Genomic DNA, 11,591 nt, shown 5'->3' with positions numbered 1-11,591 from the left:
CACCACCACCATCACCATCATCACCACCACCACCACCACCACCACCACCACCACCACCATCATCATCACCACCACCACCACCATCACCATCACCACCACCACCATCACCACCACCACCATCATCACCACCACCACCACCACCATCATCATCACCACCATCACCATCATCATCATTGGCTCTCTTTGACCAGGTACAGAGTAAGAAAAATAGTGAAGAACAAGTGTCATTCACCCTTCTCCCCAGTCCCCAGTCCCTCTCCCCAATGCAGCAAGGGCCACCAACTTCCTGCATATCCATCTGGAGGGAGTCTGGCATTCAGGGAGTGTTTAGTGAGTGAACAAAGAGGGGTGAGGGCAAGGCGAGGCACAAGCAGCAGCACCCCCTGCCCCCCCGGGAAGGAGAAGCCCAGCGCGACAGTACCTCTTTGCCAGCCGCACCATCTGCACCGGGTTCACCCTGTGGAGTAGAGAGTAGGAGACGTGTGATAGGCACTAATCCAGCATGGCATCCCCTGCCTCCCCTCGCCCACCACAGGTGCCCAGTCCTGGGCCACCAAGGGATCACGATTCTCTAGCCCTCACCCTCAGACCCTCGGGGCACAGACCATGGAAACTTAGATCCCCACCCCCCATCCCCAATTCTAGCCTGTCCCAGAGCCCCACACCAACAGCCCTGGCTGCCCCCTGACTGAGCTGGGCAAGGGAAGAGCGGGCTGCACGCTCCCGGCTCCTGGCTCGAGGCCCCGGCATCATGCAGGAGCCCTAGCTCTTGAGTTTATGTTACATGTTTGCCAAGCCTGCTCCCTCCCCAGGACAGGACGGGCTGCATCATGGGCCCAGCCTGCTTCTGGTGAGATGGTGGGGAAGACTCTGTGATTGCCAGGCTGGTAATCTGATACAACCGGAGGCTGTATCCAGGGGTACTGGAGGCTCCAGGGAAGGCCAGAAGGTTGGAGGGACCCCCCCTGCCCCGGGGCCGTGGCAAGAAATCAGAGTGTGTAGGTGAGACTCAGCCCTCTTGGCGGCTGGGCCAACCATCACCGCTGCATGGGCTGGAGTCATCCATCCCATTGAGGCCACCAGCCCCAGGGTCATGGCGACTGTTCCCAAAAGAGAACACCCTGACCTGGGGGCTAGGAGACCTGGGTTCCTGCCTCAGTTTCCCCAGGAGACTTCATCCCTAAGACTGGCAATCGAACCACCTGATGTGGGTCACTTGTCTGGAACCTTTGAAAGCGGGAGGATTGCAGAGTGGCTAAGGACGCAAGTTTTGCAATCAGGCAGGCTCTTCCGCTCACTAGCTGTTGCAATTCTGGGCAACCTACTTAACCTGGCTGAGCCTTGGTTTCCTCATCTGTAAAATGGGGACAATCAGACCTACTAAATAGGGTTGCAGTACCGATTAAATGACAAAATGTCAAGCACTTAGGTCACCATTCAGCACACTGTCCGTGGCCAATGCATCACGGCTCTTAGAGTATGAAGCGCCAGCTGAGACCAGGAGTGGTTTCTGAGTTGCTGAGGGGGCTGCGGTAATGGCGCCGCATTTCTGGTTCCTGACGTTCCCAGACTCTCTGTGGTTACCAGCCAGCTCCCCAGGGGAGGGGGCAGGGGGCAGGGGCAGAATAGGTGCCAGGTCTCCCCTGCCTGACACCAGGTCGAGGGATCGGCGCAAGTGGTGCATGGTCAGGGGCGGCGGCCCGGTGCGCGCCTGGCAAGTGCTGGCTGGCAGGACTTGTCCTTTCCTCCAGATATGACGTGATCCTCAGGCACGAGCCCCGCGCTGCTAGTTTCCCTGCTCACAGCCTCTCCTTCCCTGGAGACCCCAGACGCACAGCGCTGCGCTCAACTGACAAAGCCGACTGGCCCTCTTCCTGGGGGCTGTGCAGTGAGATGTGGGGTCTTACCGGGGGGCCAGGGTGTCCGGGGGGGCCAGGCTGGCCTGGAAGGCCTAGAAGGCCCCTTTCTCCAGTGGCTCCCCGATCTCCTTTTAGGCCCTGGAGACAAAGGAGGTGGATGGTGAGAGGGGACAGGAGACGCAGTGGTGAACCCCACACAGCAGAGGCAGGTGTCACTGTGTGTCAGGGGTGGGGTGGCGCTGTCTGAATCTGAAGGCCTTCACTACATGCCACTTGGGGAGACCCAGGAGGTAGGAGAGGCTGAAGCCGGGGAAGGAGGGGGATGGACCCAAACTCTTCCCAGCCAGGCCCCCGGGAGGGAGGGACGGGGGGCGCAGGCCACTCACCATTGCAGAGATCCCAGCTGGGCCTGGCTGGCCTGGAGGCCCTGGTGGGCCCTAAAGAAAGACGAAGTCAGTGGGATGGAAAGAGTCTCGGGTAATAAGGCCCCCTGGAGGCAAACGGGGAACCAACAGCGGGAACAGACCCTGAACTTCAGCAGCTCCATTCTCTTCCCTAAACCCTCCTTCCCTTCTGCTCTTGCACTTGAGCTTCTACCAAGAGATTTGTGCCAGAGCTGATACCTGGGGGGTCCCTGAGCTCACAGGACCACGGCCAGAGCTGAGGGCAGAGGGCAAAGGCCTGAAGGTTAACTATGTTGGGCCTGGGGTCTTCTGAGGCCCCCTACTTCCTCCTGTTCTGTGGGAGAAGCAAAGAGCAGAAGCTGCGAGCTGCGTAGCAGGGGCTCAACCCCAACCCCGGAGACCAAACGGATAAGGCCAGCCCTCGGACCCTGGGCCTCCCTGGTCTCCTGCTCTACTGCCTCTGGAGGGTAATGGGACTCAACTCGTGGGGGTTGCTCCCACCCTGCTGGGCTGAGGTGGTGCCCGAATGCCCTCCCATCTCTGAGTCACAGCTCAAATGCTAGCTCCCTGGTTAGAGCTACACCTTCTCTGAAGCCCAGGGCACGCAGGTCTCTCTCACAGCACCTCCCTCCATGCTCCCAGGTGGAAAGTTCTGGAGGCATGGACTCTGTTCTACCCCTCTCTAGACCTCTGGGGCAGGAATGCCCAGCACTGGGACTGGCACACAGCAGGGGCTGAGGCTGGGCAGACAGAAGTGAGGGGGGAACCTCGCGTCCCCTTTCCCCAGCCCCCAGTGAGTCCGTGACGGGCTCACAATTCAGAGCGCGCTCTTCCTTTCATCTGTAATGTGAGCAGGGACTAGGCTAAAACTCGGGTCCTCAAGCCAGGGCCTCTGGATCCCTCGAGATCCATACACACGGTGATGAGGACCTGAGAGCTCCTCTTTCTGCTCATGAACTATTTTTAACATTTCCAGAAGCCTCTTGGAAACTGTACATCTGCCACAACAGGCCTGCAATCAAATGCCAGAGTGTTTCCTTTGCTCAGGAACCCCATCAGCTCGGGGCCTCACACTGATCAAAGGCGCACATCGGCAGCCATCTATGCTACCGAGGAGCAAATCCAGACGGGAAACTCATTACGGCTTAATAACTGCCCTCTCCAAGTTGTCTTATCTCTGTAAGCGCGCCACCCACGCAACCGGCCTCCCGGGCCAGGGCCAGTCCTCCCCCGCCACCCCCCCTTCAACTGCTCCCCGCTCCCCGCCCCTCCCCCACGCAGGCCGGCAGCAAGTCCTCCAAACACAGCCCTCCTGCCTGCCACCACCACCCCACCGCAACCACCCCATCCCTCAGGGACACCCCGGCTTCCACCGGCGCCCCTCCCCTCCTGCCCACATCCCCGAGGTCCCAGGTCTGCAGCAGATCGTCTCCAAGCACAGCTTTCCGGCTCTCACCCACACCCTTGTCAAACTCCACTCCAGCCTCGCTGACCTTGGGGCTCCCCCTACACCCCAGGCCCCTCCCTGCCTCAGGCTCTCGGGCGCTGGTGGCCCTCCACCCCCACCCTCCTTTCCTGCCTGGACATTCTTCCCCCAGACTGCTAGACAGATGGCTCCTTTTGTCTTCAGGCCTTGGCTCAAATGCCACTCGGGCAGTAAAGGTGCATCTAAAGGCGCCTCCCAGGCCCTGTCTGTGACATCACATCCCTGCCCGACGCTTCTGCATTAATCTGTTGGTTTGTCATGCCTGTGCGCAAGCTCTGGGATCAGGGGACCTTGTCTGTCTCACTCTTAGCCCCCTGCTTGGAGCGGTGCCTGGCATGGAGCAGGTGCTCGATTATTGTTTGTTGAATAACTGAATGATCTTTGTTTGATGAGTAAACTCAAATGTGCCCAGAAAATAAGAAAATGGCAAAGACCCTGGGGGCCACTGGATGAGGTGGGCCCAGAGCCCCTCACTGCGCTATGGGGCTGCTCCTGGGGTCAGCTCTTTCGGGCCATCGCCCTCGCCCACCCCAGCCCAGCAGAGCCCTCACTCTCATAAAGGCGGGGGCAAGAACGGTTTAACTCACGATATGGCCGGGGGGGCCGGGTCTTCCCTGAAGTCCCATGGCACCAGGCTCACCCTGTAGGAGCCAGAAAAAAGAAAAAAAAAAAAAGCAACACAGAAGCAGACTTACTCGCACAGGGTCGTTAGGTGGGAGAAGGCTGAGCAGAGCAGGTGGGATGGCAATAGTCAGAGACGCTGGGCTGAGTCCTGGCCTCGAGGCCCATGCTGTCCAGGGCCCGAGGACCAGCCCTGCCCATGAATATGGTGGAGAGAGAAACCAGAGCCCCCAGCCCAAGAAGCCAGGCCCGGCTTTTTAGGTGAGTGACCCAACAGGCCGCAGGAAGGAGGAGGTGTGCAGTTTGGAGGCAAAATGTGCCCAGGAGAGAGGGCAGCCAGGTGGCCAGGGAGAGGGACGGAGCAGCTGTGTCTCAGACTCAGCAGAGCCCAGAGGCTGTCTGAAGGGAGCCTCTGCCTTTACCTCTGCTCCAGGCCGGCCACTGCTGCCCGGGGGACCTGGTTTTCCACAGTCGCCCTGGAAGAGAGCGGGCCAACTGGAGCTCGACAGGCCTCGACTTGGCTCCTCCAGCCCCAAGTTGACCCCATATCCGAAGAGCCCTGCCCCCTGCCCAGCTCTGGCCAGCAGCCCTCTGATGCCCTCAGGCGGGTAGATGGCGAAGCCTGACCCACTCTCCTGGCATCGGTGGTCTCAGGAGGCTCGGATGCTGCGATGGCATCTCAGCCAAGGCCCTGGTGGCGCGGGCACTCCAGCTAGGCTGCCCTGTCTCCTGGGGTCAGGCCTTGAGGAGAGCTGAGAAGACCTGCTTGGCAGAAGTCACCAGGTCCTTCCTTACCTTTGGTCCTGGGAGGCCAGGGTGTCCCGTTTTCCCCTTGAAGCCCTGGAAGAAAAAGCGGGAAGCTGCCAGGGCCCTCGCCCTAAGCAGAGGCCACTTCCCTTGCCTCCGTCCTCAGGCCAAAGAAATCAGACCCATCCAGAATCCTACCATGGTCCTCGGAGGATCTGGAGTTGAGCTGCCCCACCCACCAAGGCAAACCCCACACCTGCTCAGCTTTGGGACCTCCCCACTCTCCGCTCCTTCCTGCAGCTCAACTTACCGGGGGTCCCATGAGTCCAGGGGGGCCAGCAGGACCAGGGTCCCCCTAGGGAAGAGACCAGGGGCATATGAGACAGGATGCCCACTCATTCACCACTGTCTTCCCTCTCTCCCACCCCTCCCCGGCTATCCCAGGATGGAGGGAATGTCACGGGAGGCAGAGGGAAGACTCTAAGCTGGGCTCGGCCTCTGACTGGCTGTGGACCCTGAGTGAATCCCTCTCTGAACCTCAATTTTCCTCTTTTGGGTACAGAAGAGGGTTGGCCTTGATGCTCTGCCCTTTGCCATGCCCCATCCCTTTCAGATTCCCCAGCAAAACCAGACCCATGGAGCCAGGGCTGCTCGAGTCCTTCCATGCCTACAGCCTGTTCTCCCTGACACCCAGCCTAGTATCTTTAGTTGCCTGAGTTTCTGGATATAAATCCACTCCCTTGGCTGCCTGCCTTTTGGTGAGACCTAGCTCATGCAACCTGGTTAAGGCTACCAGGAGAAGTGAGGAACCAAGGGGCCCTGGAGCCATCAGAGAAGTGGTGAGAAGCAGGTGGAGGGAAGGCAGAGGCATGGGGGGATTCGGTTTCCTTCACTGGGGTTCCGTTGACTTTTGCTCCTGGAGGAAGAAGGAAGGAGGTGCCTATTATCTCACCCTCAAGCCAGGCTTGCCGTCCTTCCCATCCAGACCATCCAGACCAGCAGGACCCTAGAAACAGGAAAAAGGCATATATGCATGCTTGTGCTGGAGCCCTAGGAGGTGAGAGACCTGACCCAGCCCCTCCACCCTGTCCACCCCTCACCCAACTTCCACCCCAACTAAACACACACATGCGCACACATGCGCACGGCACATACCTGTCACGCTAAGAGGACACACACTCACCTGAATCCCAGGAGATCCTGGTGGCCCGGTGGGACCAGGCATGCCTGGTGGGCCTCGAATCCCTTCGCTGCCCTGGAAAGGAGCCCACCCCCCGCAACAAAGTCAGCAGGGCCTTGCCCCACCCTGGGACAAGGCGCTGGGCACTGGGTTCTGATGATTACTGGGAGTCAGGGCAACTGGTCTCCAGCCCCAGTTCTGCTCTGGCCTAACTGGATATATTCCACACCACTCCCCCAAGAAGATCTGTCTTCGTCTGCAAAGCACCCCCCTTTTCACACTGTTCTATGAGGAGGGGACAGAGCCTATTCGGCCTAGCATCTTCTTCAGGGTTGACCCAGGGGCCGGCAGAGTGGGTGCTCAGTGATGTGTGCCAACTAAAGGCATACGTTCAGTTCACATCGGTCCCAAAAAAGTGCCAAGCACTATACAGCTGCTGATCCTTCCAGATGAAAAAAAGGGTGGCCCCTGTCCTCAAGAAGCTCATAGTCCTGTTCCAAAGAGGGAGTGGCTCTCTCTGGCCAGGGCTCAGGGGAAGCGTCACAGAAGCATCACCAGACGCTAGACTCTGAAGGATAGCCGAGATGTGGGCAAGTGGGGAAGGAGAAGAGGGCATGCCAGAAGGAACTTCAGAGAAGGATGAAGATTTGGAAGTGGTCCCATGCCTGGCCTAGCCAGGGTGTCTGGGGAGCCCTTGTGAAGGGTGGGGTGGGAGGCAAGGCTGGAGGAAGGTAGAGGCTGATGGGGGGAGGGCCCTGAACACTGTGCTAGACTCTATCTCACAGACCAGTGCTTTTCAAACTGTACTTCTCAGAGCCCTGGGGGTTCCTGGAGGAGCATCAGAGATGGGTGCATGAAGTGGGAGCCCAGAGGGTGGGACCCAAGACCCCTGTCCCTGCCTAAGCCAGAGCAGCTCCACTCATATCTGTTATATACATTTTAAGCTTCTGTGTGATGAAAGGGCTCAGGGACTTCAAAATGAAGTCTGGGACCCACTGCTACAGGCACTGGGGAGCCACTGACTGTTCAAAGCAGGGGGATGATGAGCATCAACATGTGAACTAGAATGTTTACCAGAGAAGGGAGGGGGGCAGCTTGGTGTGGCGGGCTGCCGCGTCCCTAGTGCGAAGAGAGTGGCTGCTCTGGAGCCGTGGCTGTGGACCAGCCAAGGTGGAAATGACCCCGCTAGAGACGCCCCTCCAGGGGGGGGGGGGGCAGGGGGGCGTGGAGAGAAAGCCCCGGTGGCATTGCAATGCCACCAGCTACCAGGAGGGGTCAGCACAGCCCCAGAAAATGTCAGTCCCACAGGGGGTGGAGATGGGAGAACCCCTGGCCAGAGGTTTGAGATTCTCTGCAGTGACCAGCCTAAGGAGAGCAGGCAGCACTGGGGTACAGAGCCAGCCCAGAGGGTTCTGGCAGGGGCTGCCACCCGGGTCTTCCACAAAGAAGGGAAGGGTGGTGGCGCCCACCACCGCCTCAACAGTGGCTGACAGGTGCTGGCTCTGGGGAGGCAGCGAGGTGCCCTGGCGCTACCCTGGGTTGGGAGGGAGTCTCCGCTCTGTTGTTATTTTGCTGTGTGCCCCTGGGATGCCCTCAGCCTCTCTGGGCCTCATTGTCTCACAGTGAGAAGTTAGACCAAGGTGGCCTTTCTATAAGTCCTTTCTAGCTCTGACTGTTGTGCTATGTGTGTTTTCAGAAGAAAGAGGCCCCACCCGAGGTTACAGGCCTCCTGCCTCCCCCTTTGGGTCATAAGCCTCCCACCCCAAGCTTAGAAGTCAATTTGGGGCCTCATTATACTATCTAGCCATCACCTCTGGGGAGTCCAGAGGTTGGGATGAGACAGGGATGTCAGCCCCCGGACCAACTATCAAGTCAAGCCCAGGGGCAGCCAGTGTGGAGGCTCCCCAGGCCGCTGCTCCTTCCAAACCTTGTCACCAGCTCACAGGCCATGCCTGCCCTCTCTGGGCCCTTGGGAACAATCTGTGCATGTTCCGTTCCTGCTGTTGTCAGACCCAGAAGGTGAGTGGCCAGAGCGGCGCTGGCTTCAGGTATCTGGGCTTCGGGCTTCGGGTTCGGGCTCACAGGCTGGATGCGCTTCCCTCCTCCCCTCAGCTCCTCCCCCTCCCTTCAGCTCCTCCCCCTCCCCTCGGCTCCTCCCCCTCCACTTGGCCCCTCCTCCTGGAGATGAAGCCAGCCCCCTGCGCTCCAGTCACCACCTCTCGCGCACCCCTCTGCCTCGGGCCCACCCCCTGTCCCCAGCGGGCAGGGACTTGGGCAGCACAGTTGCCATCCTGGGGCCACGGGTCTGTCGCCCTACGGCAGTTGCTGAACCTATGCTGCAGGTCTCTTTCCCCACCCTTGTAACCGAAACCGAGTCAGTCCTTGAATTTCCAAAGGCCCCATAGTCGGGTGGGATGGGGTGTGGGAGCTGCATGGCTCAGATCTGTGGCTGTGGCCAAATTGGGGTCCCGCTCACCTTCTCCGCTTGGGGGCCAGGTGGGCCAGGTGCTCCAGCTTTGCCCGGGAATCCAGGGGGACCCTATATCAACAAAGGAGCAGGCGGGAATGAAAATGGGGCTGGAGGGGGAGCTCCCCTTCCTTCTTCCTCCTGGGTTTGCTTCACTACAGTTAATACGATGCATTTTGATGCATTTTGACTTCCTAGAAACACCACCTAGGAGCTGGCTGGCCTGCTGTGCTGGGGCCCACCCAGGAGGCTCTGCCCTCCAGGTCCTGGCTCCTGGAATCAGGCCTGGCCACCCAGACCGTTCCTCCCATGCCTCTTCCCTCCCCTCCGTCGGCCCATCCTAGCCCAGCCTGGCCTGGTCAGGCCTGCCCCTCCCAAATAGGATCATACAGACAGGGCTGGTTTTGTGTCTTCACTCACCGGTGGGCCGGGAAAGCCTGGCTGGCCTTGAAATCCCTAGGGGAAGAAGCAAGGGACAGTCTGCTGTGCCGCCCACTCTCTCCCTCCTGGCGGCCCCGATGGAAAGAGTGACAGGGTGAGGCTGCCTCGAGCCATGGGGCCTTGCCCTCCACTCTGCCCAAGATGACCAGCAGGTGAAGGTCTAGTCACGAGGTGGGAGGTTACAACTCAAGGACGGGTGAGGGCTGGAGGCTAGAGCTGGTCACCCCTCCACATGTGAGGGCGGCCACCAGGGAGAGGACCTAGCCCTTTCCCTGTGCCCATCCCCCTCTCAGTCCTCCCCCATGATCAGGACAGCTAGCCAGGTCCTGTGGTCACTCACCTGGTCGCCCTTCTCTCCCGAGTTTCCTTGGGGTCCTCGCTCTCCCCGGGGACCCTGTCACCATAGAGAACAAGGCAGCTGGAACCCAGTCTTTCTTCCCCTAGACCCCAGGGCTGGACCAGGACCAGGAGTCCCCACGTCCACAGTTCCTTGTCCCCTCCATCACTCACCGCTGGGCCTGGGGCACCTGGGAGGCCTTCAGATCCTGGTGGGCCCTGGGGACACGAAGGAGCAGACTCAGTCACTCTGACTGGGGGAGGTGGGAGAGCAGGGGATGAGGCAGGGACCAGGGCACAGGGCACAGAGAGTAGATGGGGATGCCGGCAGGACTCCTCCCCCTGGTTGGCTCCAGCTTCCCTTCTCTTGCCTAAGCTATTGAATCAGCCTCTAACTAGTCCTGCCACCTCCTGGCTCACTTCAATCCAGCCAGCAACTGGCTGCCATTTCCTCTTCTCCAGCATAGCTCTGATTGTAACACTCTCTTGCTCCAAAGCCTTCCATGGCTCCCCTCTGTGCAACTGAATGAGGTCCATACTTTCCACCAGTGCTGGGTTTTGAGGCATCCTGTGATCTAGTACCACCCACCCTTTCCTGCTTCACTTCCTTCTCCCCGTCTTATCTTCTGCCTTGCTTGGTCAGACGGCTGTTCGTACCCCTGGGCCTTTGCAGAGCTGCCCCCTCTCCCTAGAATGCCTACCATTCCCCCACCCTTTCTGGGGCTCTTAAAACCTTACCAAGGGATTAGATGGCTCCAATCTCTTCCTGAGGTTCCCCCACCCACTCCCTTTGGGATTCCCCAGGATAGATAACCATGTGCCCTCCCCCACCCCCCACTCTATTCGGGGCTCACGTCCAACAGCACCGTCTCAGAGAGGCCTCCTGATCCTCCTTCTAATAGCACCCTGTACACCAGCTGGCCCCTTACCCTGCTCTCTTTTCTCCATTGCTTTCTCATTTATATGCATTGGCTTATTCATCTGTTATCTACCTCCCTCATTGGAATGTGAGCTCCTGAGGTCAAGAGGCACAGGTGCCTGTTTTCTTCACTGTGGCACCCGCAGAACAGCCTGCCACCCAGAAGGCCCCTGAGGAATGTCTGTTACTGAGTAAATGCACATGGGGTCAGCTACATCCCACCCGGGGCCTCACTAACGTGTGAGGGGAAGGGAAGACTAAGGTTTTGGCAGGTTGGTCACAGAGGGACTTGGGTGCAAGTCCACGCTATGCCCTAACTCACTCACTGACTCGCGGCAGCTTGTTGGGTGAACCATGTCACTTCCTGAGCCTGGGGATAACCTAACTGATGTTATGTCCTCACCTGGTAACAGCCCCCGCCCCTGCGCTCACCCAGCCGGGAAGGGTGGCTCTGGGCTTGCGGATCAGGCCAGGCTCTAAGCTGGGTCTCGGGTCCCCCACCTGCCCTGCTCTGCCCTGCCCGCCCACCTGCTTTTGCAGGGGAGGAGGATGCCTTCCTGCTGGCTGACTCTGCGCCCCCCCCCAACCCCTTGGCAGCCCTGGCCAGCCCAACTCCTTGAAACCCGCTCAGATCCTCCCTCCAGCCTCCCCTCCACCTCCGCGGCAACCAGCCCACACCGCCTGCCTGCGCTGCAGCTGGAGTGACTCAGGGGGCAGGGAAGCGGGGTCAGGTCTCTTCCTTCGCAGGCTGCTGGGAAAGTCTCGGGTGGCCGTGGGGCAGGGACTGCTCCGTTTGGAGCCCTTCCTCCTGCCCCACCACCCTCCCCCCGCCCCGCGCCAAGCCCCGTGACTCACCGATTCTCCCTTCTCTCCTGGGGGCCCGACATAGCCCCGCTCCCCCTTGATGCCCTGACATGCAAGCAGAGAGAGAGCTGAATTAGCCCCGTGGCCTGCTGTCATGGCGCTAATGCGAGGGGTGGAGACTGGCCCAGGCTGGCACTTACAGGCAGATGGCACGGAGGGCAACGGCTGGGGGAGGAGGAGCGGGGCTGCTCCCCACCCGCCACCGTGGCGCCCAGTGGAAAGCGGGGCTACGCCCACCCAGCAGCCTCCAGCCTGGGGTGGGGGGGG

The 11,591-nt window shown here is 59.9% G+C and overlaps 1 protein-coding gene across 7 annotated transcripts in view; it reads right to left on the bottom strand.

The window, feature by feature from the left end:
* COL16A1 (collagen type XVI alpha 1 chain) overlaps nt 1–11,591 on the bottom strand; it is a 54,497-nt gene that overhangs the window by 9,161 nt on the left and 33,745 nt on the right. For all 7 annotated transcript variants that reach the window (XM_073903031.1, XM_073903034.1, XM_073903033.1 and 4 more), the window contains 14 exons: nt 11,316–11,369; nt 9,716–9,760; nt 9,546–9,599; nt 9,185–9,220; nt 8,774–8,836; nt 6,301–6,372; nt 6,070–6,123; nt 5,428–5,472; nt 5,166–5,210; nt 4,793–4,846; nt 4,337–4,390; nt 2,246–2,296; nt 1,908–1,997; nt 422–457 (listed from right to left, as the gene is read on the bottom strand). In XM_073903031.1, the coding sequence (XP_073759132.1) occupies nt 422–457; nt 1,908–1,997; nt 2,246–2,296; nt 4,337–4,390; nt 4,793–4,846; nt 5,166–5,210; nt 5,428–5,472; nt 6,070–6,123; nt 6,301–6,372; nt 8,774–8,836; nt 9,185–9,220; nt 9,546–9,599; nt 9,716–9,760; nt 11,316–11,369 (753 nt within the window). The remainder of the gene's footprint in view (nt 1–421; nt 458–1,907; nt 1,998–2,245; nt 2,297–4,336; nt 4,391–4,792; nt 4,847–5,165; nt 5,211–5,427; nt 5,473–6,069; nt 6,124–6,300; nt 6,373–8,773; nt 8,837–9,184; nt 9,221–9,545; nt 9,600–9,715; nt 9,761–11,315; nt 11,370–11,591) is intronic.

This window comes from Callorhinus ursinus, unplaced genomic scaffold (genome assembly GCF_003265705.2).
Source record: "Callorhinus ursinus isolate GAN/ISIS: 27379988/994484 unplaced genomic scaffold, GSC_fseal_2.0 scaffold18, whole genome shotgun sequence".
Lineage (NCBI taxonomy): Eukaryota > Metazoa > Chordata > Mammalia > Carnivora > Otariidae > Callorhinus > Callorhinus ursinus.
Note: the sequence above shows the minus strand (reverse complement) of the source record. Positions and strands in the feature narration are given on the sequence as shown.